The sequence below is a fragment of the Enoplosus armatus genome, chromosome 13 (genome assembly GCF_043641665.1).
Source record: "Enoplosus armatus isolate fEnoArm2 chromosome 13, fEnoArm2.hap1, whole genome shotgun sequence".
In the NCBI taxonomy this organism is placed as follows: domain Eukaryota; kingdom Metazoa; phylum Chordata; class Actinopteri; order Centrarchiformes; family Enoplosidae; genus Enoplosus; species Enoplosus armatus.
Genome location: NC_092192.1, coordinates 19,023,369 through 19,048,692, shown reverse-complemented (window position 1 = coordinate 19,048,692; position 25,324 = coordinate 19,023,369). Strand labels below are relative to the sequence as shown.

Sequence of the window (25,324 nt, the reverse complement as noted above, 5' to 3'; positions counted from 1 at the left end):
CTGAGTCAAAAGGGAATAGATATTTGCTGTACCAACAGTCTCTAAAGCTGTGTTTTCCCCCTCCAAAACCACAGGGACATTGGCAAGGACAAAGACAAGTGTGACGGTGGGGAGGACGAGGACGGAAAGGAGCAAAACACGCCGCGTGGCAGGAAGACTGCCAATAGCCAGGGCCGCCGTAAGGGAAGGATCACCACACGCTCCATGGCCAATGAGGCTGCATCTGTGGCGGCTGAGGAAGCACCTCCCCCTGCCACTGACCCTGCCTTGCCAGATCCTCCGCAGCTCCCTAAACTTGATCCAGCGCAGAAGGCCATGAAGGAGCCTGCAAAACCCCAGACTCTAATGGCTTCCATGGATGCTAATAAAGGTGAATCCTCTTGGGGATGCTCTCTGGAGATTGTTGAAATCATTTTTTTTTGGCTTGGTACTGAACATTTTGCAAAGAGGAATCACATAGGAATCCTTTAAAATGCTGTTTTTTTTCTTGATTTTAATGTTGGCCATTTATTGAGTTAATACAACATACCAAAAAGCATACAGCAATTTATGCAATCAACATTAACTGTAAAGTGACCACAGTGTCCATTCTCTGGCATCCCATTTAGCCTCTTAAATGTCATAGCAGGCTAAAACATAACATTATTTTTCTCCCATGAATAATCAGGTGTTGGCACTGACTGGCCTGGCATAAGGCACAGTGTTCATACTGTCAGCTCTTTGTATTATGAGCTGGGAGAATTGAATAGCACACACCAATACACTTTTAGAGACATTTCAGAATATAGCTCTGCTGGCTTTCTCCCTCCTAAAATGTGTCGATTCATCAGCTGTTTATAGCCTGAAAGTGGACAGTTGGTTCAGTAGTTTCAGGCGCTCAATGCCAAGTGTCAGACAGACTCTGTCCTGCATTGCATTCCACTCAGGAAGCTGTATGAAGTTCATCCATCACCATGGCAATGTGCCGCTCTGGTAGAGCTGTTGTCATGGCACTCAGTCACGCACTCTTCCACCCTTTTGAAGTCTGTCACTCCGACAATGGTAGCTCAGAATTTCAGGTGTTCAAGTCCCTGTGTGTTAAGCTCTAGTGGCGTTAATCTGTATCATTAATTCACAGTTTTGTAAGTGTGCTGTGCTTCTCCGCCACCTGCTCCCTCTGCTGTCTGTTGAGCTCTACCTCTGTCAACAGTCTGAGTTATGCAAGGTCTGCTGTATAATGTGATTAACTAACAGTCTGCAGTGTGTCCTTCCATCCTCTCAACCCTCTGACCTTTCTGGCCCTGTTCTGGGCGTATCATGGTTTACGTAGGACTGTGTCAACTGTAATCTCCCTTAGTGACTACATCTACTGGACTACATCTGTTTGCTTGCTCTGTAGTAACCCCTGCAGCTTTGGTGCTTCTTAGAAGTAAGTGGGCTGGGTGCTAAAGGGTAGCTATCTGTCAGTCTGCCCAATTGAAGTGGTGCCAGCCAGGCAAGTTGAGGAAGCTGCTGATTCAGTGGGGACCAACGGTGGGGGTTCGATCTTGTTTGAAGCCGTGGGGCATAGTGTATGTGTATGTCAGTAGGTGAGATGCTACACTGTAGGCAGACGCCATGGCTGTTTTCATAGCCCGAGATTAATGACCACCCTAGAGGGGCCTAAAGTGTCACGGGGAGAACATGTGAGTTTTGTCACGGGAAAAGGAAGCCTAGTCCAGTAGACATTTGTTTAACTAAGTGTAACAGACTGCATGGCCGGGGGACCTTTGGTAGGAACCGTCTTAACAGTGAGAATTGATCTCCTCGTCTTCGAGGTGGGGGGTGGTGGGGCAAGCTTCCTGTTAATGTCAAGGGTACATCTGCTGCTATATTAGTCCAAATGTTTACACAGTCTCAGTGTGTGCCATGGAGGAGAGTGGGCTAGAGTTCACTCTGCCCCCTCCACACTAACTGTGCACTTCTGTGAATTTTGTCGGGGGGGACTGTGTAGCCAAGCCGAGGCAAGAAGGTGTGTGTGTGTGTGTGTGTGTGTGTGTGTGTGTGTGTGTGTGTGTGTGTGTGTGTGTGTGTGTGTGTGTGTGTGTGTGTGTGTGTGTGTGTGTGTGTGTGTGTGTGTGTGTGTGTGTGTGTGTGTGTGATTCACAGTGTCACAGTGGAAGGGGTGGGAGGGTTTGGGGCTGGCTGTTCTATCTGTCTGTTTGTCTCCATCCAAGGCCATTTCCCAAAGAGGGAGGCAGGGCTCTCAACTCCACTGTCTGGCGCTACATCAGCTGACCAAGGCCCTCCCCTTGTGGATTAGAGAGGGGGAGGGCTTGTTCTGGGTTGTGGGGAAGGGGAGAGAAAGAGAGAGAGAATGAGAGTGTGAGAGGAGGAGAGTGAGCTAGAGCAAGAGAGTAAGTGAGGGAGCGGGTCTCAGCAGCCCCTGAATGTAAACAGATTATTAGATTAGTGGCCATGAGAAGGAGACGGCTGAAGAGAGGACTGCCACTCTCTCTCTATCTGTCTCCCTCCCACCCTCCGTCTCTCTCTCTCTCTCTTTCTGTCAGTGCTGATGGGGCTGTGTCTTTTTTCTTTGTGATTTAGCTGGTGCTGGTGAAACCGGAGAAACTTCTCGCTGGACCGAGGAGGAGATGGAGGTCGCCAAAAAAGGTAGTGTTTTAATTCATTTCTCTCTCGCTTCTGCTCTCTGTCCTTCCTCTCTTTCTCTGCGTTGCTGTGGCTGCTCTGCTTTTTATGATCTTTCCTCGTTTTCCCCCTTCCCTGTCTTTCTCTTTTCCTCTTCTGATTATCTGATGTTGCCTCGCCCTGGCCGTTCCTTACATGCACTCAGGAATGAATGTGCACATGCGTTCACACTAATAGAAACTTGTGCTGGTGCTTTTACTGGCTGGCAGAGACCCATGACGGGTTTCAGGCATTTTTTTTTTCTTCTTTTAGCTGCACTGCCCTGCTAGCTTCTCAGAAGTGATCTATTAAGGCCATCCATGAAGCAACAGAGCGTGACAGCTGCAGCTTCCTCTAAAGATCCCTATCTATTATTCACATTCAAAAACTTTATCAGATCCTCAAAAAACATTATGTCAGGTCATACGCCATTCAAGTGTGCCCCCTTTTTGCTCGGCTTTGTCGTTATAGGATCTTATGTGGGCTTTCTTGAGTGTCAAGACCCATAGACTGGGGCGAGTAAATAAAAGGATTAATGTGGATTAATTAATACACTCTTGGGTGGGTATTAGAGATTTGCTTCCCCCCTAACAAAAATACATTGCTGCTATGATCTCCTCAGGCATCCAGACTGAATGCTAGATATGTCTGTGGATTAGTGTACCTAAAAGAGACCTCCACGACCTCTTCTAGTCATATGACAAAGCAGGTCCAGAAATCACTTTTATGCTATGCTGCACACATGGCTGGTCATGCAAGCACAAGTCTCTGTGTTAATACTAGGCTAACACACCCCAGGCCTGGTAGTCAATTCAGACGTTTTCACGGAGGGAATAGGAACTCAGCTCTATGAAGAGCACAAAGGTGGCCTTTTATTTCAGTTATACTGCATTATCTTGAGAGTTAATCCTTATGACATTTATTATTATATATATGCCAAGTATCTACCAAACCAACAATCTATTAGTCAAGGACTTTCGTCAAGGATATTTACACAATACAAACAGGTAGATTGTTGTCATGGTAATACTGTAAGACTGATATCTTATTATTATCTTATTTATGACACATTTTAAGTTTTATGCTGATCCAGGAATTGAAAAAACAGCGGTCTTGTTAGAGCTGGCAGCACTGAAGAAGTTAAATGTGCGGTTATTTCTCTCTCATTCTATTTACTGTCTGTCGTGTGTTAAGGTGGTAAATCGTAAACTTGTGAGAAATATCTCTTGTTGAATGTGTTGTGTGCAATGCTCTGCTCTGCTGTGCTCAATGAAGTTACCATAGTGGTCAAAACAAAGGAGCTAGTTGCGTAGCTTGTGTATGGGACGTGTTTAGTAAATGCTGTGTCCAGGTGTCTACTGTATGTCACAAAATATACAAGACTATCCTGCCTTACCTTTTTTGATTGTCTGCAAGTTTAAGTAACTCAAAATATGATATGAGGCACTCTGAACAGTCCCATTGCCCTCTTTCCCTCATTTAACTGGAGCAGTAATGGGGATTTATGTTGCCATCATCATACATGACAAGTGATTTCAACCTTATTAATTTGTATTCTATCAAGTGTTTAAAGGTTGTAAACCTTGATAATTCTGATTTGTCTCCCTTTGTCCTGTGCTAGGGCTAGTTGAGCATGGGCGAAACTGGACAGCCATTGCCAAAATGGTGGGCACCAAAAGCGAGGCACAGTGCAAGAACTTCTATTTCAATTATAAGAGACGTCACAACCTGGACAACTTGCTCCAGCAGCATAAGCAGGTAAGCAATTTGCTATCTGCTTTCTGTTCTGTCATTGAGCTGTAGTGTATGAATGCTAAATGCTACTTTGTGTCTTTCTGTCTCCCAGGATACAAGGCGGGCTCGTGCTGATAGGTCCCAAGGTGAAGGTCTAGCCACAGCATCACCCGATGATGATGATGAGGACAATGCAGATGACAGTGAAGGTCAGAGAGATGGATGATAGGAAGCATGTGCTCATCATTAAACGCACAGACACACACATACGCCAAGATATATTTGTTTTGGACTTCCTGTTTATCTGAGGTCAGGACACGTCCTAGGGCAACCTGGGTGAAAGACGCACAGCAGGCGGATCCAATTTTTGCCCTTGCCTATGAGCTGTGGAGCTTCATGCCTGATGTTACCAAGTGTTAAGAGAGAATGTAGAGAAAGAACGCAGTGATAAGTGCAGTGCAAAGCTGGGAAGCCTGATCCAAAATGCCCTCTGAATTGTCATGTAAGGATTTCACTTGAGTTGATGGCAATGTGCTTGCTCTCTACTGACTGTAGTTTTAATGAGAGGGAAAAAAAGGATCAAATGAAAAAAAGCAAGGGGTGGGAGAGGTGGAGATAAAAGATATGAACTAATTCTGACTACATGGGCGCCTGTTGCATAACAGTTCTTGGCTTTGAAGACTCAACAAAGCCTGCTCTTTGAACACAAAGTGCGGGTCCACTTGTTTGATCCCGCAAGCCTGCCTGTCTACCCGCCTCCCTCCTCTCCAGAGGTCGCTATCTTTTCTGGCATTACACGGTGAAGGCAGCCCACTATAGAAACAATAACGTGCTTCGTATAGAAATAGATTATAATGAATTTTGCCTAATTAGCACTGAATAGTGCTGTTTTGCAAAATCATTTAGTTTTTTCAATAGCAAAGTGATTCAATGTCTTTTTTGTTGGAGAATTGTTGCTTAGATGACGTGTATATAAAATGTATACAGTCTCCAGCTCACAAGATAGCAGTGGCGACAGCGGGATGTCACAAGGTTTTCTTCAATGTTTATTTGACTTTGTCGTCGTCCCGTGGAAACCCAAACTGCTGTTTCGAGGTCTTGGTGATCTACAGCCTTTGGATTTCACATTATACACATCAGACAGTAGAGCACATAAGGCCAGAGGAGGCATTAGTGCAGCTCCATTAAAGTGTACAAACATTTGGATGTTTAGTAATGCTTCTTCTCTGATTTTGATTTGATACATATAATGCACATGCAAATTGTTTTTGCATAGACATAATATCTGGAATACCATCTCCATGGCAACAACTGCAGCGGTAGACGATATGCAAACCAACAGAGGCAGCCAGATTTTTTTAAATACGCAGTTTCTTAAGAATGAATGATTTCCACATATGAATTCATGATTTTATCACTTAAAATTGCATTTTGTTCAGTTTCTTGTTTGACATACTTTATCTTTACACAGTTTTTGATACTTAAAGATACTCAAGCGTGGAAGGAACGGATGATTAGTTTGTATTTTGAAAGGCTGTTTTCTTGTATCTTTAAGGCCTTGGACTTAGTATAAACAAACTTTACTGTTATAAAGCAAGATCATAAATAAACAAAAACTGGTCTTAGATTAGATACAGTGGGAACGGGCAATTACGTGGGTGCCCAAGCAAAACGTGACAATGGATACATTCTAGTTTTTGCGGTCTTTTGGGTCATTCATTGATTCATTCACTTGTTTCACGTTCATGATACACTTGGTCCCCCGAGTATCTACACGATAAATCACTCCAGTAGGGAGATTTATGTTGGTCTATGTTTATTTTCATTGTCATAATTTGGTTATATTTGTTGCCCTTTTTTCCTAAATGGCATTAAAATTGGCATAAAAGTCTTGTGAGTTTCATGCATTGTGTGCATTGCACTAATTCACTCATACTAATTTAATTAATACGTCTCATGCTTCCTCAGGTGGTGACAACAGCTCTGATACAGAGAGTGCCCCCTCCCCCTCTCAGGCTGACTCCTCAAAGTCTGGAGACTCTAAGAGGGCAGACAGCGCTGGAGGAGATGCTTCGTGCTCTGACCAGGACAAAGGTCAGGCCAGTAATGGAAAGGCCCTGGAGCCTTCATACGGGGAACTCTGTGTCAAGGAAGAGAAAAGCCCAGAGAGTGAGACTGGCTCTCATGAGGAAAAGGCCAGGATGTCTTCCTACGCAGGCTCAGTGCATCCCAAAACTGAACCTCAGGATGTGGACATGAAGACTGGAGAGATTCAGGTCAAGATGGAGCCTGAGATCAAGGAGAGAGGAGAAAAGGGAGATCATGGCGAGAGGCAGAGGGAGCTCCACTCAGATAATGACTCCAGCGCCACCTGCAGTGCTGACGAGGATGTGGAAGCAGAGCCTGAAAGACAGAGGTGTGTTTTCACAATCACTGTCTTTGTGTTCTCATGTTGTATGTGCAGCTTGTGGGGTTTACAAGAACAGGACTGTTCATGGATTTGAGTGTGACATAAACATTGTGCTCTGCAGAATATTCTCCATGGAAAAGCCTTCACTGCTCAACCCTCCAGGCTCTGTGCTGGTGTCGTCACCCAAGCAAGCCCAACTCAACATCCAGCAGCTGCAGCAGCGGGCAGCCGCCATACCACCTATGGTTAGTCACAGTTTCAGGTTGATCATGTAGACTGGCACAGAGGCAGCTAGCAGGTTGAAAGCGTGCCCACACATTTCCCACATCGGTCATTATGAGCAATGTGATGCGATCAGAAACTATAGGTGTTTCATACTGTCAGCCTTTTAATAACTGTGTAGTATGAACCCAACAGCTCAATGTGTTACATGTGTTAGTATATGTGTTGTACTGACACGGCCACTGTTTTGTGATCTGTGAATCTGAATCATTTGTCTACCAAGGTCTTGATTTGTAAGAAGTATAGAGTCGTACTTTTATGTTCATCAAATATGTCATTTGAAAGCAAAAGTTCCAACATATGCAGAGAATGCATTTTTTTATTTGAAGTTTGGTCAGTGCTCTCTGTACAATGCTTCAGTATTCAGGCAAATTGGTCAATATCGCACTTAGTTCATATCGGGCATTCCAACTCATCTGGACCTTTTTCCTCCTTAACTTATCTAGGTGCCTGGTCCTTTTGGCCCTGGTGGTGTGCCCATCAGTGGATTTGCCATGTTGCAACACCAAATCAAGGCGGTGCATGAGTCAGCGCACCAAGAGGAGAGGCAGAGGCAGGATCAGGGAGACCTGGAGCGCCGACCTCCCTTCATCACCCGCAGCCCCACCATACTAGACAGAGATGGTAAGACGACCAAAACTATCCTCATTCTGTCCTCATCTCTCCTTCCTCCTGTTCATCTCTTCGTCAGCCTTGTTCTCTGTCGCTGCTAGCAGTGGACTATTTATAGCTAATGCATTTTTTAGGCCCCATTCATTTTTGTGCAGTTACAAAAAAGGAAATGTTTGAGGGTGATCTGGACTGTCATAATGTGGTTCAGCCTGAGCCAAGAAAAAAAGTTAGCTGACCCTGTTTTACATTTGATGCAAACTCGGAGCTGAAGTCTGCATCGATGTTCCTCTTGAAATGCCTTTGGATGAATACGGGGGCTGTGATGTTTTTTTTTTTTTTTAAGTTGTCTGACTTGAGCGTGTCAGAGTAGGACACTTGCTGCTTCTGGGCAGTCAGACAGAGTTCAGCCACTTAGCTTCTGAAGGTGCGTCAAAGTCACTAGGCAGACTGCATTACGGCTTGATTTTTGCAAAGCTTTTACCACCTTTTAGTCTGAGTGCTGTGAAGAATAGAGCAGCTGTCAGTAAGCTGCTGAGCTTTGACACCAAGATATGTATTACATAGGTTTCAGCAGGTGTGTGTCCAGGTGGCGGTATTAGTTGTACGGGCCCGTCCATTCTAGGTCAGCTCAATGCTCACTGGCATTGAGTTCTTGTTTTAATAGTGGTTGTCTTCCCTTTGTCCTTTATGCCTGTGTACTGCAGGTAAGCCCTTACCCTACATGCCTTATGACATGAAGCTGGCTCTGGACCAGGAGGCCCACTCTGGTCAGCCAGGCTCTCCCTACAGACTCTCCCCCAGGGAGCTGAGCAGGGCCTCACCCCAGCCTGACCCCAACGCCCCCAATGCCTCCCGCTACAGTGTGCCACCAGGTAAAAGCACACATCTTCACCTCCTCCTCCTCCCCTCCCTTCTTGCCTCCTCCCTTCCTTTGCTGATACAAACTAGACTTGCCTGACTCCCATTGTGTTTGACAAATGGAGGCACTTTTTCGTCTCTGTAGGCAATCGAATGTTATATAGTTTGGATTGAAATAAATGCAGTATTCTTTATGTTCCAGCCACTCTTATATTTCAGTTTGACATGTTTTAATATTTATATTTTATTCTCTTACAGGCCGTTGTGATAGCCTGTTTTTATATCTGTATATACAATTGCTTGATTGTCTTTATTTGAGGTTAAAGTTGGAGCAGAGGACGACTGATGTGGAGCTTTTAATCCTGTCACAAGTCTGGGTTTGACAGTGTTTAGAGCACTTGTGCATTAGATAAGTCAGGTTGAATTTTCTCTCGTCCAAAGGTATATGTACCCACATTGGGGTTTTACCACGTACTGGATGTATTTAGTCAATGTTTAGCTGACATGAGAAATACATTTTGAAACCTATGGCAGTAAAGTTCATGTTTGTTTTATTAAGTGCTCAGGTGGATATCCAAACTCATTGTGTGTTGTAGGTAGCATCATGGACATGTGCTTTTTAGGCCACTCAGAGCCCGGATCCCTGCACGAGGGAAATGCACTGTGCACTTGTACACGTGTACCAGTACAGTAGAGGTCAAACAAGCATGAGCCGGCTCTTTCTGGTATAATCACATAGTAGAGAGCAGGCTGGTCATTTTATAACTGCAGCGAGTACGTCAATGCATGAGTCAGATATTTTTGGTCTGTCCACCAGTGCACAGAGAAAAGACTAGCGCACTTCATTGACCCCTAATCTTGGCCCTTGTGCTACATTCTTGTCTGAAAAAGAGGCTGAGCTGTTGTGTGAATCACTGCCAGTCAAAAGTTGCCATCATTACAGTTTTATTTTATAGAATAACATAACATTACACTTTGTATGCTCTGTATGTGGTTATGATAGATTATGAATCTTGGAATCATAAAATGAAATATAACTTTTGTTAGCCATGACCTCCAAACAAGCTAGGCTTAGTTTTATCACTACAGTGCATCCAACATCACCATCTCCACTTTCACTTAAATTCACTATGTGTGTGTTGAGTTTTGACTTGTACATCAGTTGAATTCCACAATGAAACTTCTTCTATACATGTGTAGACTGATGGCCATCACAGACATTATGCTCCTCCAAAACAGGATTGGTTATTGCTGTTGGGACACTGATTGAAATCTGCATAAGGTGGATCACCCTAGATTTTGTGCATGCAGGATAATTTTCAGATATTTGCAAGAAATATATAGTGATACTAGAGCAAAGTAATGTGTGAAGGGAGACAGGAGTAGGGTCAACAACAAGAATGATGTTGATTCAGCTTGCTGATTTTAGTTTTTCATTATTTCGTAAACCTGCATTCATTTACTATATTTACAGAATTATGGTTAGAGGGCAGCAGTAAAGGACGGCTTCTGCTTTAGGAAGGCAAAGGGCTGCGGTCAACGGAAAACAGAAAACATTCCTTGTGAAAATGTCTACTGCTGTTGTTGGAAATGACATTTGGACAAAGTTTGACTACGATAGTTTTCTTGTTGGAGAAAACATATTTCTCATATCCTGACAAATAAGATTATTGTCCCTGTTAGTGAGCTGCACCATGAATGTTAATGTTTGTCTCCCTGCGACAGGGATTTATAAATTCGTCATAGAGTGGCTTGTTTTCTTATCTGTCTCTGTATGAGCCAGCAGGATGATGACATCCATGCCCACTGGTGGAACTCTCACACAGCCATTTGCATTTTTGATTTTGTAGAGTGCAGAGCACGAGGCACGGCTCCCTGCATGCAAGGTTACTCCCGGTCTTGTGTGTCCATTTGTGTGTTATGATCCATTTCGTCTACTCGGCTCTCCCAAGAGACGGAAAAGCAGACAGCAGGCATGGGCCAAGGTTACCTCAAGCTGAGGACAGGCTAATTAATGAGGTCTTCAGTGCTTACTTCTCCACTCACTGGAGTCAGAACGAAGCTGAATATTTTATCATGCTGTCTGATGGGAAATGGAGCTTAATGGAACCCTTATGTTGGGTGGGTTGAAGTTGTGGTGTCTGGCAGGCAGAAGACATTTAGAGGACAGGTCTAGCTTACTGCATGAGCTCATATTAGTTGTTTTGTGATTTCTGTATGAAGAAAGTTTAAAACTTTTTGCTGTTTATGTAAGTATTTAAGGCAAAAATGTTGGCTAGTAATACGTCGCCTGATATGAATATTTTTGTTATTTTTTCATATTTCCACCAGTCCTCCACCCTGCCCCCAACCAGCTGGTCCAGAGTATGCCAGATGGAGTCCGCGTGACTTTCAGCAGACCCAGTCGACCTCCCAACATTCCCTCTCCCCCTCCGCTCATTCCAACCACCAAGCCCACGGACAAGCCCTCTTTCATCCAAGGAGGCTCCATCTCCCAGGTAAGACCTCAGGGGGGTGATGTTATTGGTCTATTGGTGAACCCAGTGGAGCAACCCTCCTCTTACTTTTCTACACCACTGACACACACAGACAAGACAAGGGAAGGGATGACAGACAGACAGGGAAGAAGATGACTCCAGCTAGTAAACATGAATGTAAACAATGCTGGATTTAAAATACTCGAAAAGTCAAAAATCTGTTTTGGTAAATGTTTCATGAGGAAGGAAATTCTTTCTACACATAAGTTAGAGCTCAAGGATACACACACTGCCTTTTGGTGAGTAACTGAATGTAAACACAACTTCTATTTGTTTAGAAGACAAATCCACTGGGCACCTTTTTAATCATTAGTTTCATGTGAGCTGTCACTTAGAATCAACACATCTGGGGTTGATAATGATACCATGACACACCAAACACTGTTGTATCAATTGCGTATTTGATTTACCCATCTATCAAAGGAAAACTTAATGCAGTTTTGTATGTGTCAAGTTATACCATCCTAATAAAGTGCACATTCTTAAGTTATTCTCCCCAAAACAGTGACCCAAGGGGTTTTAGGATTCTTAGTACTAATCTAAAACAATGCGTAACCCAGACCTCAACCCTGAACCTCAATAGGCACATGTTGTTGGGTTGACTTTGCTAGTACAAGCAGCATGTCACAAGCAATTTGGTTGATATTCTGAACTATGATGAGTCTGTGAGAAGCTTTGACCCAGGAAGGTTCGCTACCGTGTTTTAGAAAATCATGTATATTTCATTAGTTTGGGCCCATCGGTGTTAAATATTACATCAGTGCTTACTAGGGAGCATAAATTAAAAAGAAACGGAACGTTTTCAATAGAATTACCATAGATCAGGGACACAGAAATGGATGCAGCTCATCAATGGATGCAGGTCTTTTTTCTGTGTTATTTTCTAGACATTTAGTTTTTCAGTCTGTCAAAGAAAATTGGAAGAGACTTCGAATTACTGTAATCAATTTCTCATCCATTTTCAACCAGAAAGAATTTATGAAACTTGGAATCTTGGTAGCTCAGCCCTACAGAAATGGAGCAGGCCTCTTATGTGTTGAAGTGCATACAGTGTGATGTCTAGGTAACAGTCAGCACAGATGTTTGCTGTAAAGGTGAATTAGTCAGAAACATTGAGACTTAATGATTTCTTTATTAGCTGTTATCACATATACTACAGCTTATAAATGAATAACTGTAGCACAAAAAAGATTATCAATACCACTGTTTTGTTTTCATGAACACAGTGACCTGACATTGAAATGTGTCCTTTGATCCTGTTTTCCCAGGGAACTCCTGGCACATACCTGCCGTCCCATGCTGTCTATGGGCCAGAGGGGACTAAGAGCACCGTGGGCTCCATCTCTCTGGGTCTGCCTCGGCAGCAGGATCCTAACAAGCCTGGTAGGACGACAGATCACATTGCTGCACCATATTTTCATTGTGCAGTTCAGACAATATTAAATAAAATCAAACATGACATACACACAATAGGCTTGTATGCAGCTTTAGACCGACATTAAGTGCCAACCCCACCTAGTTTAATGACACCTGAGGGATTACTATATTTTGAAGGCCGTACGGTTTTATCAGTCTACATCATAACATTTGGCTAAAGCAAGCTTTTATTGTATAATGGCTTTTTTGCCATATTCAAACATTAAAAATAGATTGACCAATAATGGTACACTTAAAATCTGCTGTATGCTTTTTGCCATTTGCTGTAATGACTAAAAAAAAGTAAAGTTGTGAAAATTCATCCATCCATCCATCCATAAAGAGAGACAGACCATGGCAACCAGAATAACCTTTTTAATCTGAGATCACATGAATATTGTCAACCAGGGTTGCATCCACTTTGTGAAGCAGTGTCTTCTCTGAACCTGTTACTGTTGCAATCTTGAAGCTGTCACCATTGCATTTGATTCCTATTCCTATTCCTGTCCGTCATGCTCACACTTATTTTGCATCTCGCTACTTAACATTCATCCTCAGTCCAGAGGGGCGCCTCTTACCCGCTCTCTTAAGAAGAGAAGAGCAAAGCAAATGTATTGTGGAGGAAGCTTATTACAGTTAATGAATACATTGCCAGAACATTTATACATATTTTGTCTTAAGTTAAATACCGACAAGCTCCCTATTAATATCTCCACGTAGGCCTGTGTGGATAAGGTTCATATTTGTCATATTTTGTTCAGTCCAATTCCCTGTGCCACCAAATGTTGACTGAGCCACGTTGCATAATATGTTACTTTGTGGAATGAGATTGTTAGGACAATTAAGGACATATTGACCATGAAAGGTTGATGATTAAAACATGCTTTGGACCTTTTGTCCTTTTGGACCCATTTTGTTAGTCCAGAACCGACAGAAACTGAGGTGCTAGTCAGGATAAAAAGCCATTCCTCCTCGGTATGCTTGAGAAATTTCTTCACAGTTGACCTTTGAGCTTCCCACACACTGTCTCTCTTTGGTCTCTGATCAGAGGTATTCCTACCACAACATACCACACCAATAGAAACAACTGTCCTGTAGAGTAGCGACCCTGTAAATCAGGCACTGTGACATACCTGGATTTTAGGACTGGTTGTTTTCCAGACCTTAATCTAGTTTTCGTAGTGTCACTTTACATATTCACAACTCTCAAAAGAGATGAAGATGCTTTGCCTGAAAGATTATGTTGTTTTTGCTATCATTCAAGCACTGGGAAGCTATGTGACAACAAAGTCACCTGTGGAAATATACTTTTTTTGCTGTGTGTTTTTAGATTTGAAATATTGACACTTAAACCAGTATTGCTACCAAAGTCACACTTTTGGTTCAACTCTCTAGGAGCTGCAGTTCCATCCATGCAGGACGGAAGGGGCAACCCAGCAAAGGTGGGCGAGGGTCTGGCTTTCAGAGGATCAATCACTCAGGTAATTAATGGATTTTTTTTAAGGCTATTTACATAATAGAAGCTGTGATAAATGACAGAGAGGAAGATGGACCTTTTCTTTGGTCATATATTTAAGGATATGTGTTTTTGCTTTTTATGTTGCATTATATCTTTGCTCTTCCGAAATAGGGCACACCAGCCCTGCCCCAGTCTAGCATTGCTGCTGACCTCCTGAAGGGCACAATCACAAAGCTGGCCACAGAGGACCTGAGCAGCCCAGACAAGGCCAGGGGAGAACAGCTGGCTAAAGGTCATGTCATCTATGAAGGCAAGAGTGGTCACATCCTCTCCTATGATGGTAAGTGCTATTATTATTATTATTATTATTATTATTATTATTGATATACCAAATAATTGTTGAGTATTTCTTAGCACGCAAACTCATGATTTTTTTGTGTCCAAAAGCTATTAAGAACCCCAGGGAAAACACCCGCAGCCCCAGAACAGGCCATGAGCTGAAACGCACTTACGACATGATGGAGGGACCCATGGGCAGGGCTCACCCTGGCAGGGAGGGCGCTCCATTCGAAGGTACTGCCTGTGTGTTAATGAGTATACTCTGTGTGACCTGGTTTGTCTCTTTTGTATCAGGAGAGTGACGGTGCTTGTTTGTTTCTCAGGGTTGATTAGCAGAGCCTTGCCCAGAGATGGTCTACATGGAGATTCTAAGGAAAGACCATTGATTACTGGATCCATCATGCAAGGTAGCTAATTGTAAAGCTTGCCACATCCCCATAAATCACTCACGGTTACTAATAGCATCAAATAATGAGAAAAGCCTGAAATACTTTTCAAATCTTTCCAGGAACACCTAGAACTGCTGCAGAGACCTATGAAGACGCCATGAAATATGGAAAACAGATAAAGCGAGAGAGCCCACCGATACGCTCCTTCGAGGGGGGTATTGGTAAGGGCAAGCCCTATGAGGGAGTCAATACTATCAAAGAGATGGGACGCTCCATTCACGAAATCCCCCGACAAGATCAGTCTGGCCAGGAACTCTGCAAGACTCCTGACATGTCAGACAGGAGGGGTATGGAGGGCTCCATGTCTCAGGTAAGACAGCATTTTATGGCTTTTATGAATTATTTTACCTTAAACCTTTTGGAATATGTATAATCAAAGATATATACATGGTGAGCGCAAACAATGATATTGATGATGAAATGATGACTGACCCGTTGTTCATTTACCAGATTCATCCTCACAACCAGTCTACTATCAAGCACAACGTCAAGTCCCTAATCACCAGTCCCACTAAGCATCCCCACAGCATGCCCCAGCTGGAGGCCATGGAACGAGCCAAATATGAGGAGAACAAAGCAGTACGCCACACTGTGGTCAACTCCACTACCTCTGTCCTGCGCTCCACACACCAAGAGGCTAACAAATCCCAGCTGAGCCCGGGCATGTATGAGGACGCCAACGCTCGCAGGACCCCTGTTAATTACAGCACCAATCCCGGGTCCCGAGGGTCGCCCATGCTGGGACGTACACCAGAGGGTATATTCCATAACCTTTTTATTCACAAACTGTGGAACCTCATGTTCTCAGCCATTCATTGCTTGCCTAACACTATGGTTTCAAGAGTGTTACACAAAGTTGAATTAGACATTTTATTTGCTAGAAAAAGTATGTTAATTAGTAATAAGTAATGTGCAGCCAGTGCTGAGGGCACTGGGTCAACATTTACTCCTGTAACAGATGTATTGTCATGAGGTGACATTAAGTTGTTGTGTAACTAAGCATTGATTAAATAGATGAACCTTGTGTGCTCCTTTCTCCTACAAAGGTGCTATGAGCTCTGCAAAATCTGCGCATGAAAGAAAGAGTGCCATGACCCCGACACAGAGGGACAGTGTCCCAGCTAAGTCCCCAGTTTCGGGTGGTGACCCTGTAGCCTCTCACAGCCCCTTCGACCCCCACCACCGGCCCGTTGTTCCTGGGGAAGTGTACCGAGCCCACCTGCCTCCACATCTCGACCCCACCATGGCCTTCCACAGAGTGCTGGATCCTGGTACAGTGTTTAAATCCTTTCCACCGATTCCACCATAACTACAAACAGAACAATGATAGCCTTGATTTTGAGTAAATTGACGAAAGCAACCCAGCCCATCTAATTCATAGGCACTACATGTTCAGGGTATTTTTCAGCTATTGACGTCAGCAGTTGCGATCAGTATCTGTAAGCCTTCTTTTCATATGTTTTGTTTTTTCCTTCTTCTGCTACAGCGTTTATGTTCCCCCGGCAGCCATCTCCAACAGGCTACCACAACACCTACCAGCTGTACACCATGGAGAACACGCGACAGACCATCCTCAACGATTATATCACCTCCCAGCAGATGCAAGTCATCCCTCGACCTGACATGGCCCGAGGCTTGTCACCACGGGAACAGCCCGTCGCTATCCCTTACCCAGCCGGAGCTCGAGGTACGGACCTCCACCAGCTGACCCTCTTTCACCTGCCACAACAGGCAGGGTAGAGGCCGTGGGCGGGAGGGGCTGTAGTATGCAGACTGTGTGCTTGTGAAGTAGTGGCTACCTTTTCCAGACGCCCAGAAGCAAATGACCTGGTCAAATTTTTCTGATTTGCTCTTCATATTGGGGCTGCAACTGATTCGGCTACTACTCAATTTATCAATTGGGTATGGTCATCCAAATCTCCATTTGCTGAGTGGTTGCCTCTTACAAGTTGACCACTATTCCACTCCTTTTGCAGCCCTGTTGCTTACTGATCAATCTGTATTTGGGAGCACTAACGGATGATGGTGATGGGTTACAGCTAAGTGTATACGGTGTTCATACATTCAGAAATTGATGGATCAGTTCTTGTTGTTCACCGCTGGCCCTTTGCTTCTGTCTGTAAAAGGGATTATTGATCTAGCCCAGATGCCTCCAACTATCCTGTTGCCTCACCCTGGGGGAACAGGTACTCCCACTTTGGAACGCATCGCCTACCTCCCTGGAGCTCAGCCCCCTTTCCCTCATAGGGCTTTCAACCCAACCTCCATATCGCCAGGTGAGGACCCCTCCCTCCCTTCCCTATCCCTACATCCCGTGTTCCCTTACCTGCCTTGCCGCGACCTCCATGTTCCCTCACACCTCTGTAAGAGTGCAGCCCTGCACTGGCATGAGGTGTCAAAGGTCAGTTCTGCCTGTCCATTCACAGATCAAGTCGAGTCTGACTGCAATGATACTGGGAGGGATTTCTCACAAAAACTGACTGTTGCACGGCAATAATGTGATTTTCCTTTTTACCTATAGGAGGTGTGCTCCTTAATAGATCATTTTTAGGGGCACAACAAATGATTGAAATGTGATATAAATTGTTTTTACCCTGCTTCTCTTGAATGGTCAAGATTAACAATTGTTTTTTATGTCTGCACTTGAAACTCTGTAATGTCTTGTAATTCTCAGCCATGTTATCTTAACTCAACACTCTTGTAATATGTATATGACTCAAGTTCACTAGAGTAACCCAAAAAACAACAACTGCTAAGGCTAAATGGTGATGAGCTCAGTCACAGTGAAAAGTGACCTGATCTACAGTTGTTTTCTTTTCCACATTGGAATGCAAAGTCGTATTTATGTTTCACTCCATTTGAGATCAAGGTCGTATTTAAATGTCTTGATTGTAATTTGACACAGTTTAAAGGCATTATGAATATCCAAAGTGTACATGCAACTAAAGCCGCAGCACTGTAATGAACCCTGTGTGGTCTGTTGCAGTCATAGTTATGTCTGAAATGGTAAAATATGGTAATATTCCTGACAGAATATTACCATGATTGTGCTGTGATAGATTCAGGACTTGTCAACAAGGCCATATGGTTCAGATTTCTAAAGGAAGCCTGATCCATCCTGCTGAGACCTTGTGTGTAGTGTGTGTATAAATCCTCTGTGTGTGTGTGTGATGTCTGTCATTGTTGTCCCCAGGCCACCAAGCCCATCTTGCTGCCGCCGCTGCTGCCAGTGCAGAGAGGGAACGGGAGAGGGAGCGTGACCGGGAGCAGCAGGAGAAAGAGAGAGAAAAGGAAAGAGAACGGGAGCAGCGGGAGAGGGAACGGGAACGGGAACGGGAAATGCGAGAACGGGAGCGGGACAGGGAACGGGAGCGGGAGCGAACCAATGAATACATGCGCGGAGGTGAGTTGTGTTGCAGCAGAGTTGTGAAAATTACAATTCAAATTCATAATGGTTATATCCCTTTTTAGTATAGGAAATCTGTGTTGATCTCGACTGAGCAAACGGTTACCAGGTCATATAAGACTGCTGTCATTAGTTATCATCGATTCCGTACAAAGCGTAGAATTCCATAACACAAAATAAGTACCTGATAAATTTCCTCTCTTTGTCTACTAAAGTTTGCCCTGACCAAAAATCACTGATACAACGTTCACAGAACAATATCTCTCATTTTGTATGTTTCATTGATCCAATTTGTTAAATATAGCACATCCTGGAAACCTACTCTGCACTGCATTTTTCACACAATTATATATTTATTTATATTGCACAACAATATGGACACAAGGGTAAAACCTTGTGTTGCTGTTATTGGGTATGCTACAAAACAGTGCTGTATAGAATGGGTGCATAAAGTAGCGTAATACAGTCATGATTGTTAGACAGCACATGCTCTTGGGCACTTTATCTTGAATGTTTCGTGTATGTGTGTATATCAGGTGGACCAGAGCAGCCAGGGCGACCAGGGAGTCGAGGTTATCTGCACTCCCCTTCTCCCTCGCTCAGGACGCAGGATGTGGTGGTTCAGCAGCGGCCTAGTATCTTCCAGGGCAAGAGTGTCATCACCTCTCTAATGTAAGCCTTAACCTAACTCACAACCTAACATTCACATCAGCCCCCTTACACTACATGTCTGTATCTGTAGTTTAAACATCTGGACAGTAGACTTCAGATGCATTAGTCAGACAAATGACATGTCTTTTAAGTGAACCCTGGTGAAATATGGTTGATGCCTTCATCTCTTTATATTCTCTTCAGGCCCCATTCAGCAGCAGCGACAGCAGTGGCACAGACTAGCTCTCGCTACAGTACTGCAGCTGATGCTCTGGCTGCTCTGGTGGACGCCGCAGCCTCTGCCCCGCAAATGGACGTGGCCAAGGTGAAGGAGAGCAAACATGAACGGGATGACGACATGTCTTCGTCTGCTGCAGCTCGACGTGCAGCCAGCCTCTCCGAGCAGCAGCAGCAGCAGCAGCAGCAGCAGCAGCAGCAGCAGCAGCAGCAGGAGGCAGAAAGGCGATCCATGCAGTCACCGTATGGTGGTATGTCTCTGCCAGGGGGTAAGCCCCATTCAGCTTACTCTGAGGGTCCTGGAGTCGGGGGTAAGGATAAGGGCACTCAAAGCTCAAAGTCCCGCATCGAAGAAGAGCTTCGGACTCGTGGAAAGACAACTATCACAGCCGCTAACTTCATTGATGTCATCATCACGCGGCAGATAGCCTCGGACAAAGACTCACGAGAGCGAGGCTCTCAGAGCTCTGACTCGTCCAGCAGCTGTGAGTGTGTTGGATACATGTGGATTAGGATTAAATGTAATATTTTTCTTAGAGTAGAACATGATCAAACCTCCTTCGCGTAGCATAAATAGTAACTCTTAGTCCATACTTGTCCTGCAGTGTCATCCAGTCGATATGACAACACCGGTGGAGGAGCCATTGAGGTGATTAGTCCTGCTAGTTCCCCAGTCCAACCGCAACAAGACAAACCAGAAGAAGGGCAACAACAGGCAGCAGGTATGAACACACCAGCTCAGTTTGAGCATATACATTTTTAGAGGAGGAAGTAATACTGAATAATGTTTCAATTTATTCAAAGATTTTGTGCTTCAGGTCAGAGACTACATGTAACACATTTGGCTATGAAGGCTATATTTAGCTGCTAGTCAAGTGGAGTAAACATACCATAGCTTGAATGACTTAACCCACTGACCTTGTCATTTGAGACTGTCAGACACCTCTGTACCAGTCTCGTCACCAGACTCCACTTGAAGTTATTCCTGCAAACAAATGTAGATCAGTTGCTGTTGGCAAACAGCGTATTAACTCCTCCCTGTCTGATCTCTCCTCACCACACCCTGACTCTCTCTAAAACAACAACGCTCTGTCCCTGGTCAACCTTTACCAGCTGGCATGCGGGCCTACGACATGAGTCGTTACCGGCAATCAGGGGAGCCACCACAGCCCAGTCCCCAGCAGCCCCCCTCCTCCCAGGCCGACAGCTACTCCCAGGTCCCCAAGACTCACCGGGTTATGACTTTGGCAGACCACATTTCGGTACGAAAAGTTGGAGATTCTGAAAAAGTAGTGCAGCACATACCAGATTTTCCACAATACCTCATACCTAATTAACCTGATTTCGTGGTCACTCCCTGTCATGCAGCATATCATAACCCAGGACTTCGCACGGAATCAGGACCCTCCTCCGGTCTCCTCCTCAGCTTCAGCCACATTCCAGAGCGTGGTGCCACCCATGTCCTCTTCAAGTCGAGCCAAGGTTTCCAACCGCTACAGTCCTGAGAATCAGGTCCAGGCCCCACACCACCAGAGACCCTCCAGCAGAGTTTCCCCAGAGAATGCCCCTGACAAGCCCAGAGCCAGGTACATGGACCAGCCAGTTAACCCTGAAATAATCAGAGTGAGTCTAATTTATTACTCATCATCTGTCTGACTTTTGTCTCTCTATGTCTCTCTTTGTCTCCAGGCCTGGTAAATCTCCAGAGCGAGGCGGCAGGCAGATGGAGAACTATGAACCCATCTCTCCACCACAGAGCTACCAAGGCATGGACAAACAGGAGGCCCCGCCGCAGAGGCGAGAGGCTGACAACTCAGAGATCAGGTAGAGGATCTCCACAGTTTGGGTACATGACAGCAGGAAGTTTGAAGCTGTCAGCCCAACAAGCCAGTTCATATCGTAATACAGCTGAAAATGGATTCAGAATTGACATTAAACGTTGTAGGACTATAGTAGCTGACACCATTAGGTTAATTAACATAGTAGTTGATTACAATAAAATGTAGATGAGAGAGAGATGATTTTTTTCTTTGTGCAACTTGTATATGTTAATTGAGATATGAATGTCTTGTCACCTGTAATAATGTTGTGAATATTACATAACCAGTATTTCTACACTTGATCTACACATTGCTAAAGTTAGTCTATCCTGTCAGCACCCTGACATGTGATGCCTGACTGTATTAGACTGTAAATCAATTTCTTGTATGGATGCCAGCAGGCAGTGTGTTCCCCCCGTCAGCAGTCGTTTGCATCCAGTGAGGCTGAAAGTGCCTAGTGCCAAAGGCTTGTTGCCCCAGTTACCCCTTTGCTGCTTTGCTGTTTGCTGACTCTTTGACCTTTGTCTGGTTCAAGGAGTGACTCACGATCCCCGGGAAGTGTCAGCTATCTGCCTTCCTTCTTCACCAAGCTGGAGAACACCTCACCAATGGTGAAATCCAAGAAGCAGGAGATCTTTCGTAAGTTGAACTCCAACTCTGGTGTCGGTGATTCTGATGTTGGTAAGTGGGTCCTCTCTTATCCTCCTCCTCGAAACTAACATTCATGCATCAGATGACGGATCAGACTCTGTTAATATGTGTGCATGCAAGACATTGATGTTTAATTTATGAATTTCTTCTAATTTCTAAGCTCAGTAAGCATGTGATAACATAGGTACAACTTGACTTGGTGTATCACCTTTAACTCCGTTTCTTGTCAGACATTTTTTCAACAGCTAATAATTGTCTTGCAGGAAGCGCACAACCAGGCACAGAGATTTTCAACTTGCCTGCTGTTACCAGCTCCAGTAAGTAGCAGTGAAACTCGCTCAGACACGTCACAGTTCAATCCAGTTGACGTCTCCTTTCTCATTGTAAGTGTTGTTGTGTTGTGATTTGTAGGCAGCATCAACCCCAGGAATCACTCCTTTAGTGACCCAGCCAGTAACCTGGGCCTGGAGGACATCATCCGCAAAGCCTTGATGGGCAACTTAGAGGAGAGACAGGAGGAGCACCAGGGAGGAGTAGGGTCTCAGTGTGCCATCAACAACACACCGGGCTCAGGCAGTGACGCCCGCCAGGAGGCCAACCCATCACCCAGTATGGGTAGGCATGAATTACATTCCAAGAATTATGTTCAGAGGGGATCTTGTGTTCAACACGTTGCTAATTTACACATTCTGCCTGTTTTGAATCCACAGGGAAGCAGAAGCAGGGCAAAGCCAACAGCCGGAAATCAAAGTCACCTAACCTGGGTCAGGCCTACGCAGGAGGGGAGCGTCCCTCTTCAGTGTCCTCCGTCCACTCCGAGGGAGATTATCACAGACAAGCCCAAGCCCAACCCCAATGGAGCTGGGACGACCGGCCCTCATCCACAGGTGAGCGGTCCCGCCTCTGCTATCAAAACCTGTCTCCCAGTAAAATCAGAGACAGAAATACCTGGAGCCAGTTTATTCACATCTTTTTCACTTTCTCTCCTTCTCTGCTCAGGATCCATGCAGTTCCCCTACAACCCGCTGACCATGCGCATACTGAGCAGCACGCCACCCACCTCTATAGCTTCCCCCGCCATACAGAGCCAGCAGCAGCAGCAGCAGCAGCAGCAGCAACAGCAGGCACCTACAGCTGGAGCCCCGGTGGCCCAGCAGCGTGTGTGGCAGTCTCTGCTGTCAGAGCAATACGAGACCCTGTCTGACAGCGACGACTGAGCCCTGCTCGCTACAGCCCCAAAAACCAGAAGAGAGACCTGCGCTGAGGCTTGTCTGTTCACCCCCCTTTTCCCCGAACTAACCTCGCTCACTGGCGAGTGTGAGAAGTAGATGGGGTGGTGTCCTTTTTATTTTTGGTGCTATGGCGCCCCCTGGCTGTTAGCTACGAGTACAAGCAGCAGTCTGTGACAGGCAGGGCTCTCCAGAACAAGACTCGCTTTTGGTCCGGAAGCACTCACCCAGCCTGTCGGGGAAATAAAGAAAACTCGACTGAGGGGACGACGTGAGCTATAGTGAAGATGAAGAACTTAATATGTAAAAAGAAACAACATAAGAGACTATTTCTGAATTTTGTTTGATTTCTGTAAAGATATACCCTGTCTTTAAGAAAATCATTGTATGTAAATAGAGTAACCTTTTGCAGTGTTTTTCTTAACTTGATTTCTTATTTTAATGTCGCTTTTAAATTGATCCACTTTAAATGGGAAGAGTAGGGGTGTAATCTTTATTATCACAGTTGGTCTCTCCCAGTCCACCCCCACCCCACGCCACCTGACACCCACTCTTCTATTTTTACCATAGCGATGCTAAGAGAGACTTTTGGTTTGTACATGACCATGAGTGGAGCACAGAGATTGTGCCCCCCTGCGCGCCATCCACCAAGCACCACCAGAGCCTGAACATTGTGGACATTCGAGGATGAAACAAAACACAGACTAACATTTCAAACAGCATTGATATTTGATGCCTGTCTTTTCCACATAGTGGAGATGATGCATGGATTGTAACTATCAGATGGTAGAGGTAACTTCTCACCCCGTTCTAGACAGAGAAATGTCTTCAAAACAAGTTGAGAACACTGGTGTCATAGCAGAAAGGTGAAAAGTCTGATATAAGCTTAATTTTGCCGGTAAAGATATCCTTATGACTACTCCTGGACCCCGTCTGAATAATGAAAGTGAGCCAATGTTTTTTATTTCATTTATTTTTATTTTTTTTCAATAGAGCCATGGAGTGTCACATGTAGCTGTCTCTCTCTGCAGTTTCCAACCTGTCCAGAATGATCTGCTCTGCAACGTTGTCATGGTAAAAAAAAAAGTATGTCGGGTTTTGCCATGCCTTGTGACTTGAGAAAGAAGGCAGCTTTAACTAATTTTCTCAGAGATATACGTTGGTGTTTGATGTTTGTATTTGTTTCTGTAGTCCCTCTTTTTTTTTTTTTTCTTTTTTCCTTTTTTTTTTTGATACTGTCCTGACAAAAATCTGAACTCTGTAAATTGTCTTTCTATTACACAAAAAGACAAAACTAACCAAACATAAAGAATGGTCTGCACCATTGTTGCACTTTTTTGCTTTGTAGCTTTTGACAAAAAAAAAAGCATACTACCTGCTGTGTAACTTATTCAACCTCCAGCACAGGAGTATACTAAGATGTGCTTTAAGTTTTTCCCACCACTCACAGAATTCTGGATGTTTTGACTTCCTGTCTGTTCTTGTAGCTGGTACATGATTTTGTAGTGTGACACTTGCATCACAGTTACAGTTTTAAGTGTATGGTACCGTTAAATGTTAAAGAAGTTTGCTGTCATGGTGATTCAAAACCGTGACCACTTAATCTCTGCTTTCATTGTGTCAGTCAACAAAGGCATAAAGCTTTGAATATGAATTATACTAGGTCAACTTCATAAATGGCAGAAATGTTCCTTTCAAGTCTTTTTTTTAGATATGTGAAATAATACCATATTTTGGCTTTTTTCAGCTTTCACTTTGCTCAGTTAACAAATCCATTCTGCTCTAAACTTGATGTTTCCTTTGTTCCTTTCATTTTGATTTTGAATCATTTGTCATAGCACATGTTCAGATTTTTATTTTCTGTCATTTTCAACATCTTTGTTATTCATCCTGTTAAGATGGGATGTTATGTGTTTACAAAGGCAATGACAAAAAAAGTTTACAAACTTGAATCTTAAAGAAATCCGACATGAAGCCGAAAAAGAATTGGAGCATCTTTTCAGCTCTTTATCAAACACACACAGTGGTGACTTTTTTTTTTTTGTCTTTTTGAAATTGAGACTTGAAAACCCGTGTATCCTATGATGTTGAAATGCAATGTTTGTATCGCACAATGTCTCTTAGTAGGCTATTACAAGAGTTCAGACCAATCAAATAAAGTGGATCAGTTCTCCACCACTGGTCCTTAATAGGTGTGCCATCTGTTTATTGACCACAATGTCCTTGTGTCCTAGTCATAATTCTCATTGACTGAGGTGCACCAAACTCTTCAGGTTCATTTTCATTTATTTGTGAATTAATGTAATATAAAATGGAAAAAACATTATGGTGTCAGGAATTGCAGCTTGTAGTTTATCCCAAAAAAAGAAAATGTCATGTAATTTTGTAAAATATTACTGACATCTCAGCCTTTTTAATAATGATTCTCAGACTTAAATTGAATGTGAGTGAATGAGGCAAAGAACTTCATAGAATTACCATTAAACAGATGTTATAGAAGTGTTCTACAATTACATAGAAAACAGCTAATCACACTTCATCCCAATTTTACTGTTGTCAGGTTAACCTTTCAAGCCATACATTTAAAC

General features: G+C 44.0%; 1 protein-coding gene across 2 annotated transcripts in view; it reads left to right on the top strand.

Annotated features, from left to right (window-relative positions):
* Nucleotides 1–23,055, top strand: part of ncor1 (nuclear receptor corepressor 1) — a 44,367-nt gene extending 21,312 nt beyond the window's left edge. Inside the window, exons 15-45 of one of the 2 annotated variants that reach the window (XM_070916956.1) lie at nucleotides 75–370; nucleotides 2,566–2,631; nucleotides 4,268–4,404; nucleotides 4,493–4,589; nucleotides 6,349–6,796; nucleotides 6,912–7,035; nucleotides 7,519–7,696; nucleotides 8,389–8,556; nucleotides 10,874–11,040; nucleotides 12,348–12,462; nucleotides 13,891–13,976; nucleotides 14,126–14,294; nucleotides 14,402–14,527; nucleotides 14,617–14,700; nucleotides 14,802–15,052; nucleotides 15,193–15,499; nucleotides 15,789–16,013; nucleotides 16,229–16,429; nucleotides 16,869–17,018; nucleotides 17,936–18,145; nucleotides 18,685–18,820; nucleotides 19,004–19,521; nucleotides 19,642–19,758; nucleotides 20,150–20,298; nucleotides 20,405–20,622; nucleotides 20,726–20,860; nucleotides 21,392–21,495; nucleotides 21,771–21,824; nucleotides 21,919–22,122; nucleotides 22,218–22,394; nucleotides 22,507–23,055. In XM_070916956.1, the coding sequence (XP_070773057.1) occupies nucleotides 75–370; nucleotides 2,566–2,631; nucleotides 4,268–4,404; nucleotides 4,493–4,589; nucleotides 6,349–6,796; nucleotides 6,912–7,035; nucleotides 7,519–7,696; nucleotides 8,389–8,556; nucleotides 10,874–11,040; nucleotides 12,348–12,462; nucleotides 13,891–13,976; nucleotides 14,126–14,294; nucleotides 14,402–14,527; nucleotides 14,617–14,700; nucleotides 14,802–15,052; nucleotides 15,193–15,499; nucleotides 15,789–16,013; nucleotides 16,229–16,429; nucleotides 16,869–17,018; nucleotides 17,936–18,145; nucleotides 18,685–18,820; nucleotides 19,004–19,521; nucleotides 19,642–19,758; nucleotides 20,150–20,298; nucleotides 20,405–20,622; nucleotides 20,726–20,860; nucleotides 21,392–21,495; nucleotides 21,771–21,824; nucleotides 21,919–22,122; nucleotides 22,218–22,394; nucleotides 22,507–22,724 (5,635 nt within the window). In that variant the 3' untranslated portion in view covers nucleotides 22,725–23,055. Of the gene's footprint in view, nucleotides 1–74; nucleotides 371–2,565; nucleotides 2,632–4,267; nucleotides 4,405–4,492; nucleotides 4,590–6,348; nucleotides 6,797–6,911; nucleotides 7,036–7,518; nucleotides 7,697–8,388; nucleotides 8,557–10,873; nucleotides 11,041–12,347; nucleotides 12,463–13,890; nucleotides 13,977–14,125; nucleotides 14,295–14,401; nucleotides 14,528–14,616; nucleotides 14,701–14,801; nucleotides 15,053–15,192; nucleotides 15,500–15,788; nucleotides 16,014–16,228; nucleotides 16,430–16,868; nucleotides 17,019–17,935; nucleotides 18,146–18,684; nucleotides 18,821–19,003; nucleotides 19,522–19,641; nucleotides 19,759–20,149; nucleotides 20,299–20,404; nucleotides 20,623–20,725; nucleotides 20,861–21,391; nucleotides 21,538–21,770; nucleotides 21,825–21,918; nucleotides 22,123–22,217; nucleotides 22,395–22,506 lie in introns of both variants that reach the window. The other variant, XM_070916955.1, reaches the window with a different exon arrangement.
* The last annotated feature ends 2,269 nt before the right edge of the window (nucleotides 23,056–25,324 follow it).